Source organism: Triturus cristatus, chromosome 6, assembly GCF_964204655.1.
Source record: "Triturus cristatus chromosome 6, aTriCri1.1, whole genome shotgun sequence".
Taxonomy (NCBI): domain Eukaryota; kingdom Metazoa; phylum Chordata; class Amphibia; order Caudata; family Salamandridae; genus Triturus; species Triturus cristatus.
In genome coordinates this window covers 1206514092-1206530578 of record NC_140589.1, presented here as the reverse complement: position 1 = coordinate 1206530578, position 16487 = coordinate 1206514092, and the positions used below count along the sequence as shown (strand labels likewise).

Sequence of the window (16487 nt, the reverse complement as noted above, 5' to 3'; positions counted from 1 at the left end):
CTATACTGTAAAATGTCTTGTACATTGCACATCAATGTATCGCTTATCCTTCAAGCTGTAAACTCCATCGATCTGCTCTTCCCTTCTCAGCAGTTGGAAGCCCTGAAAGCCGCAGTATTGATCTAGTAAACATCAATGCAGTTAATGTAGAGTCTCTAAGGCATGTTTACTCAGGCATGAAAGGCAAACAATTGCCTGATGCACAGAGAAAAATAGTTGGACATCAGAGCCGCGTACTTTTAATTTTCCTCTAATTAGGTCATGATTTTGTAGTTTGGTTGTGAAAAACAAAGGATACCAAGCGGCACAAAAGAACATCGTGCTTGCTCAACATTCAGTTGTACCTACAGGGCATGAGGGCACTGGCAGATGCACTATAGAAAGAAATCCTTACTAGGTACATGGGGCTTTCTAAATATGCAAGATTATGGTCCAAGGCAAAGGCTTCCTGACAAAACCATACTCTTGCTATTTCTCAGATTGAAAATTGATTATTTCTTTGTATCTTGCTGGTTCTAAGTTAAGGATCTAGAGTCTTAAAGTAAAATACTTTTCTGGAGAGATAAATTGATCTAAAAATTCTGGCAGATAAAAACATATTTTATTTGGAGAATTCAGCATGTTTCTTTTTTTATGTATTTTACCACAGTTCCAAAGATGAAGTATCTGAAAGAGATGGACAGACCCACAATCCTACGAATACTGGATGTCTGTGCGACGTGCTACCCAGATAAAACAGCCATCTCCTGTTGTCGCTATTTGGAGTGTTTTAAGAAAGTAAGTCTGCTCATGCGAGTACAGCTTTGCCTACCACCTCCACTGGCAGAGGGTGAGGGAAAGCAATGGTAAGAACTGAGGAAGTGGGCTTCTTACACTTATTATGAGCAGTCAAATTTAAAACCATATTTCTTTCTTATCATAGCTTGTATGGGAGCAAAGACTGGCAGTGTTGGAAATACTTCTCCTCATCCTGCAGCGCGAGACACTTGACTTCAAGAATATTGAGTGCATCTCTCAAACCTCCTTAAAGTTCCTGCAGCAGCCGGTATGTTGCCTGAAGCAAGTTGTGACAAGTGTGGACTGATATGAGGGAAAAGCATAAAGCCTGTTACAAGCTAGATTCAACTCAACTATGTTGTGTTTGTAGAGCTGTCCAAGTCTAATAGTTTATTTATTAAAGAGTTTTATATGGCACTGGCTAGACCTGTGGGTATCAGAGCACTTTACATCATTGTCAAAGCATTATCAGTCAGTAGCAATACAATATACTTAGAGTGACGAGAGTCAAGTCAGTGTATAGTCCTTGGGCAAAAACAAGATAGAAGGAAGTGGTAGTTCCAGAGTGAGTTAGAGGTTATATCCTGGATTGTTGAGGTGCTGAACGAGCAAGAATTCTTTCAGTTGTCTTTTGAAATTCATAAAGGAAGAGTTAGTTCTGATATTTACTGGGAGAGAGTTCTAGATTTTGGGGGCATTGCCTGAGAAGGAGCGAGAGAGGGCTTTTTGCTTGTGGAGAAGTTTATTGGAGCTTCTTCGATTTCTTGTTTAGCCTGCCTTTGTGAGTTTGGAAGTGAGGTATGCTGGTTTACCAATGTGTACAACTTTATGGGTGAGGCAGGCAGTCTTAAAGCAACAGTATGCTTCGATAGGTAGCCACTTTAGACTATTGATTCCATGGGAGATGTGTGATTTGGTGGGAGGAAGGACTTCATTTTGTTAAGGAGTTTTAGGTTGTAGAAGCATCCTTTGCTGTAGGCTTTATGTCATTGCTCATGTTCAGATTTGACTCCAGGGTGATCCCCGGAGATTTAGTGGAGTCTGCCAGAGTCAGTTTGAATTTCAGGGCATCTAGGTTATTTAGCTATTCTTAGGTCTGGGGGAGCTGGCTGTGATTGGACAAAAGGAGGATTTCTGTCTTTTCTTGGTTAAGGTTAAGGTGGTTGTGTGTCAGCCAGTTTTGCACTTGTGTGAGGGTGGAGTTCAGCTTGCGTATGTCATCCAAAGAGGATATTTCCAGATATAATTGGGTGTCATCTGCATATAGATGGTAGGCAATGTTTGCTTGTTTAAGTATTACGGTGAGAGGTTCCATGTAGATATTGAGGTTGAAACTACAGAGCCATGTGGGACGCCTTGGGTGATGGCATAAGCAGTGGAAGTTGAGTTGTTGTTAGAACTGGGGTCTCTAGTTGGCAGAGGTAGGTACCTTTGACCAAATAGGGACCCTTGCTTCTAGTCAGTGTAAGGGGGTACACTCCTAAAATAACCCCTGCTCACCCCCTTGGTAGCTTGCACGAGCAGGCAGGCTTATCTCAGAGGCAGTGTGTAAAGCATTTATGAACACATACAGTAATCCTGTGACAACACTACAGATGGACAGCACACAGGTTTTATATAAAAAATAAGTTTTCTTTATATAGACTTAACACAAGACCACATAAAATGGTAGAAATAGCTTATTTCTCTTAAGATGGTATATGCAACACTTATGTTCAATATACCTTTGCATGCGTAATGCTATACAACGAAAGTATTGCAGGGAGGGTGATGTGTCGGTTCCTTACACGCAAGAACGGTGGTGCGTCGGTTACCTACTGCTGAGTAGGGGACGATGATGCGTCGGTTCTTCTCAGCGTGGGGAGGTGATGCGTCGGTTTCTTACTGCGATTCCGTGGCGATGCAACCAGCAGCGCCGTGATGCGATGAAGATCCAGTGCAATGAAACAAAATGGCGTCTTCTTCTTGATGCGACAATGATGCGTGCACGCCCGACGGCCGCGCAGCGACTAAACTAATCTTCTGAGCCGCGACAGGCACTGCAACACGCTTCTCCGGTGATGCGAGGGCATCTGCTGCAACGGCGACACTCTTCTCTGGTGATGCGGGGCACTTCGGTGAAGCGACGACAACTGCTGCGGCGGCGACGCGCTTCTCTGGTGATGCGACGGCATCTTCTGCGACGGTGACACTCTTCTCCGGCGATGCGAGGCGCTTTCGATGATGCGATGGCGGCAGCGGCGGCACGCTTTCTCGGCAATGCGACGACAACTGCTTTGGCGGCGACATGCTTCTTCGTCTTGAGTCGCGCTTCCAGCTCCCAGACGCAGTCTTTCAGAAGGCCCAGCTCAACAGCAGGCACTTCAATTCCCAGCAAGGGAATGCAGGGGAGCTGGTTGGTGAAGTCTGTTGTCCCTGAGACTTCAGCAGGAGGCAAACTCAATCTTCCAGCCCTTGGAGAGCCTTTACAAGTTGATGAAAGTAGCACAAAGTTCCTTTATCCTTTCTTTGGCAGTCAGGCAACCACTGCAGGCCAATCCCCCAAACAGCACTCAGCTTAGGGATAGTCTCTTCCTCAGTTTCTCTGGTTCCTCTCCTCAGCAAAGGTTCTTCTTGTTTCCCAAAAGTGATCTAAAGTTCTGGGGTCTGGGTCCCCCTTTATACTCATATTGTCTTTGTTCTCTGAAGGCAAAGAGGCCTTTGCCTAGTCCAAACCAGTTCTGGTCAGTCCCGGAGCACTTTGTTTACATGACTTCTTCTTTCCTTTGAGAGTGTGGGCCAGGGACATCAGACGCACCACAGGAGGGAAGGCACAGCCCTATTCAGACCCAGGTGCAGCTCCTCCCACCACTCTCCATGTAGATCTCTCTATTCAGCCTTGTGCTGACTCACCCTGTCTCCTGGAATCCCCCAGCCCATGTCACTTAAACTCCAGACATGGACTACACAACCTAGCAGAGATAGGCTTGGATAGTTAGGCAAGAAAATACCTACTTTCTAAAAGTGGTATTTTAAAACACAGAATGTTAAAACCAATTTCACTAAAAGATGTTTTTCATCATTCTGAGTTCAGGCATACTAAACTCGAATTTCTACCATGCTCCCTGGGTCAGTTAGGTTTATAAGATGTTATCATAAAACTGCCCATTCTGACCTATGGGGAACAGGCAGCCTTGCAATAGTTAAAAACGAAAATGACTGTAATTCACTATCAGGACATGCCACACACACCAGGGCATGTCCTACCTTATACTTACAATGCACCCTGCCCTGGGCCTACCTTAGGTCTGATATGAAGAAAAGTGAAGGTTTAGGGACTGGCAAATGGGTGCACTTGGCCTGTCAACACGGCAGTACCACACTGCACACAGGCTCTGCAATGGCAGGCCTGAGACACACTTTACAGGCTCCTTCTGTGGGTGGCACAACCAGTGCTGCCAGCTCAACAGCAGCATTTGATTTACAAGCCCTGGGCACCCATGGTGCACTGTACGAGGGTCTGACAAGTAAATCAAATAACCCAATCATGGAGTCACTAATCCATACATCAATTTATCATCGGGAGCACTTGCACTGTGGCACTGAATAGCAGTGGAATAGTGCCCAAAGCATCTAAAACCAGCAAAAACATGTGAGGCAACAGCAAAAAATGGAAGGGAGACCCACACCAATGGTGCCAGGTCTAAGAGTTGTTTATTTTTTTTATTTGAGATTGGTTATGTAGAGACGATGAGAACCACTTCAGAACCATGCCATCTGCTCTGATTCGTTGTTGTAGTGAGTTCAAAAGTAGTTTGTGGTCGACCTTGTGGAAGGCCACTGATAGGTCACAAAGGATGTACAGGGAGCATTTATCTTCATCCAAAGAATTATATATATCATCTGTTATAATCATCATAGCTGTTTCTATGCTCCCTCTGTTCCCGAACTCGGGTTGGTGGAATCAAATAGGTTGTTGCTGTCAATGTATTGGTTGAATTGGGAGAGAACACACTTCTCAATAGTTTTTGCCAGGAAGGGGAGGGTGGAAACGGGCTTGAAATTGTTGAGGACCTCTGGGTCTGCCCCTGTTTTTTTTTAGCAGGAGAGTGACGTGGCCCTCCTCGATGCAGTGAAGCAAAGTCCCATTAATAAGACAGCTGCTTTATTATCTTGGTCCAGAGAGGGGTTGTAATGTGGTTGAGACTTTTAGCCAGAGAGGCTGGAAGAGGGTCTGTCTAGTATGAGGAGGGTTTGGATTTTGCGATCACCTTGTAGATGTCTTCTTCCGTGACTGGGTGGAAAGTCTTCCAACTCCTGGGTGCTGTGTAGGACCTTGTGTGTTGGTAAAGTCCAGTGGTGAAAGGCAGAGAAGCCACTGCCGGCGAGATCGGTAAGTAGGTGGAGGAGTTGTTAACCTCTGTGATGTGGTGGGGGATTGCCAGTGGACATATGCGTTTGGCAGCCTAGAGAGAGTTTGATCTTCATGATTTTTTCGTTGAAGAATTTGGCAAAGTTGTTGCATCTTTCTTTGGAGACAAGAGGGGCTTCTTTGGTAGGTTTGATGTTTGATGATGTTGAAATGCTCTTTGTGGAGGTTTTTTTGCTTTATCAAGCATACTATGGAAGAAGGTGGCTTTCTCTGTTAAAATGGGATTTTTGCATTTCCTGAAATATAATCTTTCTGCAGCTCATCGTTGTCCGAGTTGAGATCAATGATTGAACCAGGATCTTGGTGATGTCTCTCTGATCCTTTTTAGTTTCATGAGCCTACTTGGTCTAGGATGGCTTTCATTGTAGAACTGTAGCGGGTTTGTAAGCTCGTCAATGGTAAGGTTGCGGGAGGGACATTGTTCTTTCTTCCGGATCAGAAAGGGGTATCTGATTGATGTTTCTGGACCATTGGAGAGAGTTCCGAGATTGGTTTTGAGGTACTTCTGTTTGGTTCAGTTGAAACAGGATGATGTGGTGATCTGACCTGTCGACTGGCAGGATGTTGTCTATGGTTATTGAATTGTTTTGTGCTATGATGGCGTCTAATGTTGAGCCTCTGTTGTGGGTTTGGCATTTGCAATATTGGGTATGATCTTTGCTGAGTAAGAGTTAGCTTAAAGATTGGAGAAGTGTGTCCTTCTCGTCATTCCAATGTAGGTCGAGGTCTCCTAGTATTATGTTGTTGGTGTTGGAGAGACAGCAATGCATTATCAGATACGACAGTTGTTCGCTGAAGGGGGAAGTGTGTTTCCTGTTGGGTGGTAGAGGAAGTGACATTTTGGTACTTTATTGCCTTTAGGCATTATGCTAGTGCTGAGATATTCAAATGATGGGAAGGAAAAGGAATCTGTTTCTGTCATAGTGATGTTGCACCCACAACCTTGATGCCCTATTTCTTACCGAGACTTGACTACATGCTGGGTCCTTGCCGAATATAATTATGGCACTACCTGACAATTTTTCCATAGTAAGGTTAGAGAGACAAGACCATATAGGTGGAGGCATTGCTAATATTTTTAAGAAGGAGTACCACTGTAAAATTGAAGATTTTTTGATGTCTGATTTTGAAGCATTGATCTCTACAATTGCTTTTACTCCTAAATGTTTGTTCTCCAGAGCTTTGATTTACCTCCCCCCCGGGGTACGCTGGCTCTCAACCTGATCTACTGGCTATCCACATTTTGCAAACTGCAAATTTTGCAATACTTGGGGACCTAAATCTTAATTTAGATGGCTCAAAGAGCACTCAAAGTGCCTCTTTGATTGAGGATCTAAAATGCACTTTATTTGGCACTTACTAACTAACTGCCCACTCATGTGGCTGGGCATCTTTTAGATCCTATTTTTCCAAATATAAAAGACTTAAAGACAGAGCCTCCCCATCCACTCTGCTGGTGTGATCACTTGGCTGTGCCTTTTACGGTCAAGCCCCTTTCTTTCCTTTCCCCAGTGTGGCTAAAGTTGCAATCAGAATCCTGAAATTGGCCTAAACTCAATATTGCTGCACTGAATGAGCAACTGCTTTATACTAAACCTACTCTACAACAACAGATCGATTTAGATTAAGATCCAATTCGTCACTGGCTCACGGAGTCCATTGATTTTAATCTGCCAACTACTAGTAATACGTGTACGCAGAATTCACCCACCAGCCCATTGGTTTAATGATGCACCTGAAGCAGAAAGGAAACGCTGCAAAGCGTTAGAAAGACGAGGATGAAATAGTTTGCAGAAGACGGCAAGATTATGTATGGGGATTCTCTAAAAGGCTATCATGCCTGCTTTAACTATTACACTTAAAAAAATCATGAACATGCAAAATTGCCAGAAGACACTCTTCAAAGTGGTTTCCGTACATTTCTATGGGGAAGTCGCAGTTGCAATTTTACAGTTTAAGGAGCCTTCTAGGAGGACTTCGAGGAAACCCGTTGGAACTTAAGAGGTTGGAGAGCCACCTGACCCATGGATACCGTAGTACCGGAGTTACCAATCCCAGAGGAGCAGGGTGCATAGGTCTGGAGTGGTGTCGGAAACCACCGTCGTTCTCAATGGAGGGCTGCGAAGAAGTGCTGTTGCTGTGAAGGTGAAAAAGGTCCGATGGAATCTCAGCTGGGATTCTGGAAGAAAGGAACCTGAAAGCAGAGGGGACAGAGTCAGGGTCACTTCAGAGTGACCAGGGGTTGGGAGACGAATGCCCACCAATGTCGGGTACTTCAGGTGCGAAGAAGGGATGCTTGACTCTGCAGCCACGAGGACCAGGAGATGTCGACGATGACCAGGAGGCAGATGCGAGCTTTCCCATGAAGGATGCCGAGTGGTGAGGGGTCGTTGTCCGGCTGGAGCACCAACAAAACTTGGCAGAAGCAACCCACGAAAGAAGGTCAAGCAGGTTACGGTGTGGACCAGCAAGGTCCAGGGGACTCACCAAGCAATGGGGAATCAGGGCACATCTGGAGCAACCAGGAAAGCCCAACAGAATTCAAGATGACCCTCTGGAGGACCCACAGGCCGAATGACCAGGGGTCGCAAGAGGACCTTGAGCAAGAGCCCACGGAGCACTTGGTGCGAGGAGGCTGGAGTTCTTTGGTGGAAATACTGCTCAGGATCAGGACTACAGGGAGTCCAATGCACAAACTCGGGAATTGCCAACAAGCATATGCACTTGAAAATAGACACGGTGCACAGGGAGGGGTTCAGGGTATGTGGTCCCCACGAAGGATACTGGCCTCAAACTTGCTGAGAGGGCAGATCAACCTCAGGGACCTTCGAAACCGACCTCCTGTGTTACTGGAGTCCACAGAAGAGTACAGGAGCAGCAGACCGGTCAGTTGCGTTAAGGTGCCTGCGAATGCAGTAGAGTGATTCATTCAACCCAAGGGAGATTCTGCAGTTGTCCTTAGTGCACCACAGGTCCTGCACCAAGCCTGTATGGAGCAAGGGCACAGACAAAGCTTTGGACAGAGAGGGAGATGAAGTTGGGCCCAGTCGAATTCCAGCGTGTCCAAACAGTCGATGGTCAGTGGTTTCTTCTTGTAGAATCTTGTCCACATAAAATCTAAAGAGCTACAGTCAGGTAAGCCCTTTTGTACCCACTGGAGAGGGTTGGACAGATTTGGGGGACCCTCCTAGGGGAGGGTCAGGACAGAGGGGTGTTTACACCCATGTCTTTTGTCCAGTTTTGCGCCACAGCAGGAGCCAACGGCTCCCAGAACTGGGTTAAGCTGGACTATGCACAGGGACACCAAATGTGCCCCAGGTGCAGACTTTCAGGCACTCTCAGAATGCATGAAACCACACTAACCCCAGGGAAATACTGGAGGAGGGAACTAGAGGCACGCGGCGCTAGTACAGGCCAGCCTCCAACATAAAGTGTTCAACACAAATGGGGCCGCTCCCAGTATAGTGACCAAAGGTGCTCAAAGGTTAAATTGTGAGTGCGGACATCTCATAAAAAGTGAAGGACTGGCCTCACACACCACCAGGTGTCATGCTTCATCATCGGCAGTCCTCGCCCTCTAGAAACTCGGTTTGGTAGAGGGCGGGCATTCACCTGAACGACAGGGATGCACTTCTAAACTGAGTGGGGGCCCGTGAAAAGTGAGTGAAGTTTAAAAACCATTACAGTTACCAAATTAAATTTTAATAGAGTAGGCAGCTGTATGGTACTAAAAAGGTGAACGGTTGAAGTGGGGAATTTATTATCCCCTCACCGTAGTGAATAGGGTCAACATGTTTCTGCCGAATGGCCCAGAAGGGTCCGTGGCATTCATCAGGTCCTATAGCAAGGGGGCTCCGTTATTACCAACTTCGTGGTGAGAAGGCACCACTTGGTGGGGTGACCTGGGTCACACTCCACCAGAGAGGGGAGGGCTCTCAGTAAGCCTGTAAAACATAAATATACACAAGAGTACCATCAGAAGTAGGCTCGGTCACTGAATAGAATCATTCAGGACCACATACACATATATTAACGTGAGTGGCTATATGTGTGTAACATGTGACACTCATCTGTGCACACACTGAAATAAAGAAACATCATATGTGAGACATAATCTCTCACATCTTACCCTAGAAACCAAACCTACGTGCCCCATGGGAGAAGGATGGGGGGAAGACCCTTGTTGTCAGACTCTGGAAAATTAAAAACAGTAGTAGCCATGGTAAAAAATAAACACATTGTATGCGATTTCTAAGAGCATGGAGCCAATAAATGATCCTTTTCAAACTCACAGGCATTCACTAAAAACTGCATGCATTCCCTTAATGCCTCAAGTTGCGTCTCCTTTGGTAGCACCTAATCGTATCCTTCTGTCCTCCCCAATGGTGACTGAGCGAGGGGTGAGCGTGGTTTAAATAGTGCTCTTAATTGGGCGTGAGACAAGAATTGCACCGTAATTAGTGAAAGTGCCTGCCAGTTTGTGGGATCCGGTGTCCCAAACTGCGCTGAAGGATGTATGCAGAATCTGTGCCTGGCCTGCTCAGAGCGTGGTAATGAGTGTCGCCTAGCCTGCGATGAAGATCCGGTGTCTGCGTGGTAAGCGTGTAAGAGAAGTCGGGCTTCAAGCTAGCCTGGCTGATGATGGGTTCAACCCAGATCTGTGACCGGGGGTGAGTGCCTGAAAAGTTTCAGTTCTCTGTCCTTCATCTCCTTGTGTTTGCTTTGTTCACCCTAAGCTGGCAGGGTATGCCCAGATGTGGGTCCCTTGCTCACTTTGCCACTGGATTCAAGCTAGCCTGGCTGATGAGGGCTGTTAGTCTGAAACCAGTCCCAGGATGCTTGTTTCTGGCCCAGGGAAGACATGGCTTGGCAGTTCGGGCTGGACTGTTCCCATGAGGCACAGGGTCAAGACTGATTTGCATATAGCTGTGTCTGAACTGGGGTGGCAAAGTGAGCTAAAGAACGATGATGGATTCAACCCAGATCTGTGACTGGGGGTGAGTGCCTGAAAAGTTTCAGCGCTCCGTCCTTCATCTCCTTGTGTTTGCGCCATTTTAGAGATAGCATTTACCGCAAGGTAATAATGCACCTGTGCCTATATGTCCGGCTGAGTCGAAGACAACCCGGGAGAATGGTCTACGAAGGCTGCAGAGGGGCTCTGCTCATGCAGGGGCACCCTCTCAAGTAAAACCCAGCACCCTGTCTTCAGGATTGTTAAGGTGTGCTATTCGGGTGGCTTATACGTTTTAAGTGTACTGACCTATAGATATAGTGAACCTATATCTAAAATAAGTGGTACACAGTTTGCAGTAGCAGACCTGTAGTTCCATTTTGCACGGCCTTTCATGGGTGGTATAATACATGCTTCAGCCCATGGGAGGCCTCTGGGGTACCTATGCCCTGGGTACATGGATACCATATACAAGGGACTCATAAGGGTACCCCAGTATCCAACATGGAGTGTACCAAAGTGCATGCATAACAATTTAAAGGAGAAAGCAGATAAACTGAGGTCCTGATTAGCAGGATCCCAGTCAGAGTAGTCAAAACAGTGCAACATCAAGCAAAAAGTGGAGGTAACCATAAGAAGCAGATCCTACTGTCCTACCCTACCAGCCGACTCGCTCCCTAAGATCTTCAAATCAAACACTGTTCTCTGTACCGAGGTTTCATCTAATCCACATGAAAGTCTGCTCCTTTGAAAATATAGGCCCTAAACTGTGAAACTATCTCCCCTCAGCTTTAAGGAATTGTAATTCACTCCTGAGCTTTCGTAAGGGTCTGAAAACCTGGTTATTTTAGCGTATCACATCAGACCTGTGCGCTATGTTGCGCCGGTTAACACTCTGGGGTAGCTGCATGCATTAGAAATTGCATAATAATAATAAGGTCGAGGATAGGATAGGAAGATTGAATGTGATGTCAATGTCGTAGTTCAGGATTGTTTCTGCCAGCTCTGTTGCATGCTTGAACGCCGATCTGCAGTTTATGAGCATGCAGGTTGTATTACTGCTGCTTCTGGTCTTCTGGCAGAGGGGTGCATTGGGTATTTTGATATACTGTGCTGGTGGCCTGGCAAACCAAGGAGATCACCTGTATCTTGAAGGTGGGTGGGTCCATGGATTTTGTAGGGTTGCATGTTTTATCTAGATCTCTCATCTCCCTTAAGAACATCATGGGGCACGATCTTTCAGCCTGTGAAATTGGTTATTGAGGGAAGTTTTGTGCCAGCGGTTCATCTGGGTCTGAGATAAACGTAGGGGTAGGCTGGTGAAGTTGTAGGAGGGTCGATTTAATTGTCAATCGTATGCAGGGGAGGGTTTAAGAATCTTACTGATGTTGTTGATACCCTTCGATACCTTATCGAGTGGATTTTCCAAGTGAGTTGAACGATCGGTTATGCCGATCGTGGCTATATAGTTCAATGGAGATAGTAATTCAAGTTGACTTTCCATGCCGAATGAGCCATTTCGTTATGTCTTTCGAGGGCGTACGTTTCAGTGGCGGGAGTGTGGAGGTGTTGAGGGGCGAGTTGTCATCTCTGTTGGGTTCTGGGCTCTAATTACTTAGAAGCACAAGGGGCAAGAAATAAGTGCTATTCTCAGATGTTTAAAAATATGTTTTGACCCCTACACCAATAGCACATGTTTATCTGCATATAAGTAGGCAGGATCAGTTCTCCACCCTTTCAATTATTTTTGTGGAGTTAGAGAAATAGATGCTTCTAAGTAACGCATTAGGAAACATTGTGAAAGTCTCTACCAGATTATCTAAATTCAGGAAATTTCTGACTTTACACATTCTTTTCAGAGATACAGAGGCTATTCGATCACCACAGGAGTACCATGAGCTAGACATGATTAGGAATACCTAGATGAGGGATGTGCGGCAGTTCTCGTTAGTTTCAATTAAGGGTTAAAGTTACTGCTGTATATTCATACTAGCATTCATGTTTCAGTGGTCAGAGCATTTATTAATGCATTGATAGAGTATAAATATATCTTATGTAGGATAGCTACATAAAAGATTGCATGTCACAATATTAACTACAAAAATATTTGCTACTAGAATATCATAGCAAAAATATTAAAAAATTATTGTGGAAGTGTAAATTAGTAAGTATGGATTTAACTCAACATACATGTACAGTAAAGATACAAATGTCATAGGTACGTGTATGTGGAGTTTAACAAAGCTGAAATACCTATATTTATACTTTTATATACTTGTCAATGTTTTGTCTGTCAATACGTGTAACAAGTTAGCAATGCATAAAAATGGTCAGGTAGACGTATTGCAGGCTCACCTACATCTAGACCTGTGTCAGCCCCTTTTGAGGTTCTCCTAGTTTAGGAAACTATAGATAATAAGCTTCACTGTCTAGGATAAGTGAACTGACTACTCTTACAAAGAGACAAACAAAAAACCCAATAACAACTGCTCAAGTCATATCTGACATCCTTCAGGTGACAAGACACCTTCCCCCAAAAGTATCCCTCCTCCACATTGCAGACGCTACAGTGGGCTCATTGCTCACTTGTTTGACAAACATCCCCTTTTCGAGGTGTAGTGAGGAGAGATGAGGACTGAGGAGGAGTGTAGTGAGGGGTAGCAATCCTGACCATCTACATTTTGTTTACAGGATTCTTTCCCTCATAGAGAAGAAGCCCACTGAATTATTAAAAAAAGCAGATGACCAGATTATATAGTATTCCCAGATCGTATGATGTTTCTTTCTCAGAATTCAGGCACATAGGGCCTTATTTACAAGCCCCTTGCGCCACCCGTACGTCACATTTCCTATGATAAAAATGACGCAAAAGTGGCGCAAGGGGCTTGTAAATAAGCCCCATAGCATTTACTAAGGGATGTGTGAACAATTGAGTTGAGTAATTTTGTGTTATGCTTTGAGTGCACCTGTGAAACATCTTATTAAATATATCCTAAGTGCTCATCCCTGGAATGTGTTGTTCCATGCAGCATACACATACATGCTATGTGCTTTGGTGTGCATAGACCATGTATCTTCTGACACACACTGCACTCATTGTACTATTGCAGTGCAGTTACTCCATGCAGCACACGCATACATGCATTGTGCCTTGGGCTATACAGGCCTTCTATCTTCTGACACTGTATTCAAGGTTTATTGGTGATGTATCTTGAGCTCACAGGCTCCCAACTGCAGTCATACACATCATATTAAGGGAGTTTTGGCACCACAGTTAGTATTTGACAACAGCTATGTCCCCAGCCTCTGGTTTAGATTTTGCATTCTACAGAATTGAAGATTATGGTCTGCCGGTTTGATACTAGGGATTGTTTTTTAAAGTAGTTAGTTTTCATTGTAACTGATCTCTCATCATCTTGATCAGCTGTCTGAGTTCACAGACGTGGAGAAAGTCGGCTGCAGATTGATGGTGTATCTTGCTCGCTGGCTTCCCAACGTGGTGCTTAGGAACATCCTGGGTCTTTTTGAGATGAAGGCCATTCCACATCCATATGTTGCGTTGTGCCTACGACAAGTCATTCAAGGTCATGGTAAGTTGCCTGGCATTTGAGAGATCCTTACATCAGGGAAGACCATGCTAAGTGAAGTGGGACATGGATTAAGTTCTGTTGGACACTGTTGGTACAATGATCACACAAACCAAACTAGACGGTATTCAAAGCACAATGGGGTAGTGATAGCTACAGACATGGGTCTCTGGTTAGGAGAGTACAGTCCTGTAAAATCTCAACCTCATTAGTTCTGGCAGTTCAACTTAGAACCATAGGGTTTAACAGCAGATAAAGACTGCTGAACCATCAGCCTGCTTACTGCCTGCTTCTCAGAATGTATAATCCAATCTGGTCCTCAGCTTCAGACTTCCCGTTTAGGACTTCTCTTTGCCGGTCTCACTTGAACATTTTAAATGAAGTTACTGATCCCTAGAATTTCTGTCAGAAATTTACTCCCCGTATTTGGTACTCTCTCTGTGATTTCATTGATACTCATTAGCCCCTCCTCCTCCCCCTTCAGTTTGTGAGCTCTAATTTTGGGGAAATTGATGCTCCCAGGTTTAGGGCCTAAGGAGTTCATAAGCAACCCTTCTAACAAGTGTGGCCTCTTGTACATGAAACACCACTAACCAGATACTATTGTGAGACCACAGAATGAAAAGAACCTCCTTTCAGACTTTGACCCTCAGGGAATTTGCTGTCCATTTCCCAGAATCTAAAACAGTACTCTTCTAAAACTTTGTGTGCCGCCTGTGTCAGATCGAAGGAAGCCCAAAGGCTGCGCTCTCTCTCTATTGTGCCACCCATCTCATTTCAACGTACATCCCAAGGCTCTGCCTCTATATTGACCCAACCATGTCAGTTCAAAGTGCACCCCAGTCCTAAGGTCTACCTGTTGTATGTTTGAGTTTGAAGGGCACTACAGAACTCCTATCTCCGCTGTGGTACCTGTTTACACCCAGGCACCACAGGCTTTTGACTCCATTATTCAACCTGTCTGAGCTGTGTTTTTTGTTGTCACCTCACAGTGTCCATAATGAAGTACTCTGAGGATTTCATCCTTGAAAGCTTTTTACCCATCATGAGGAAAGCAAGAACTTTTGTTCACTGCTGGTATTTCAGCCGTGGTAAGTATAAATTAGTATTAGGAAGCTTCTCTGAAACTGGATGGAGTGAGCACCCACTGCAAGAATCCTTTCCATTTTTTAGAAACCACCAGAGAAAATTTTATATAATTGTGTGTATCATTTTAATCAAAGGGCGCTGAGTTTGGCTGAGAATTTTGCCAAAATCTTCTGGGTGTTAAATTCATCTCTGAGAAATGATTTCGCTTTTCTTCATAAAATGAACAGATTCTGTACATTGTATGTAAAATGTATATGCTCTGTGCTATTTTGAGCAACAGCTGAGGTATTAGAATGTGACAAAAGTAATTAAAACTGCTCACCCTCCCCTTTTTCATTTTTATGAAACACAAGCATGCATTCTGGGGAATGGTTAAGGGTGTGTGTTATCAATACAATAAAGGCCTGGCTATCAGAGAGTCAATAATTGTTCTCTCTTAGGAACTTCTTCTGCCGTGGGGATACCTATCTCCACCCGATCTCTGACATCCTGTCCAGTTTACTACAGTCCCTGAACTCTTAAATCAGATGTCTTAAAAGAAGAACTGCTATCAGTCAATCCGCAACAATGTACATCCTCCCCCGCAACATGTGAGTGAAAGACACTTACTAAAAAAGGGAGTGAGAGAGTGAGAGGGCACCTCACGTATGCAACACCAGGGAGGCTACCAGCAGGTTCTCGCCAGTATTCCCACGTATATCATCATCGGTTGCCCACTCACAGAAACAAAGAATATATAGTGTCCAATAATGAGACAGAAAGGCAGAAAGAAAGAATTAACTGTCCCAAACAAAACCCCGTGATTTGCAGAGAACCGCGTGTTCTATGCAATTAAAATTGAGCTAAGCCTCACTGTTAGGTTGCCCTCTTTATTCGCAATTGTGAGCTTACTCAAATTAAACGCACTGCATGTTGCTAACCTTTTCCAAGAAGACCAACATGTTTCATTGCCATTTACTTATGTTGTGGCAAATTCGTCAGGGCGTGGGGTTCAGTCACTCGCCTCACTGGACAATAACTTTTAAGTTGCGGATAGGCTGATAAAACAGAAAAAACAGCAATTCTGTCTTAACAAAATCTGACCAACCAGACACTGTAATAGTCAAACATGATGTGTATTGTTCAATCATGCATTGGGTAATATATATTTACCAGGTGCAGGCTGAGGGCGCTCATACCAGCCTCCACCAAACCATGCGGGGTTGTGTTCATCACTATTACCCCTAATTAAAAAGCACTTCTGTTGCTTATCGTTACACCTGTGGAAATAATGTTTCAACATTAGATCAAAATCCTTCATATAATGTGTACGCTCTGTTTAGCTAGCGTGCACCATCTTTATCTCAATGTCAGAGTATATCTGATATCATCTTTCTCAGGCTGGCTGCTAACTGTTTCTTAGCCTACTGGTCCATCCCGTTTCACTGTATACACCTCGGTACTCAATACATATCTATAATCGAGAGTTTTCACTAGCATGCCACTCTCATATGCTATATCCTGCCAGCAATTCAAGATGCCTCTGATTATTGTACCATCTCCGTGTGCTAACATGTATTGTACGCCCTCATTACACACTTACCATCATCATCATCATAGTCTTTATTCAAATTAAAAATTATTCATACAAGACACAAACATATACGTAAAACAGAATTATAGGGAGTCCCAT

The 16487-nt window shown here is 44.5% G+C and overlaps 1 protein-coding gene across 1 annotated transcript in view; it reads left to right on the top strand.

Annotated features, from left to right (window-relative positions):
- The window catches only part of LOC146821169 (maestro heat-like repeat-containing protein family member 1), a 170423-nt gene that overhangs the window by 118016 nt on the left and 35920 nt on the right, over positions 1-16487 (top strand). The window contains exons 2-5 of the mRNA XM_085609813.1: positions 650-777; positions 923-1045; positions 13564-13729; positions 14719-14817. Coding sequence (XP_085465939.1) covers positions 650-777; positions 923-1045; positions 13564-13729; positions 14719-14817 — 516 coding nt within the window. The remainder of the gene's footprint in view (positions 1-649; positions 778-922; positions 1046-13563; positions 13730-14718; positions 14818-16487) is intronic.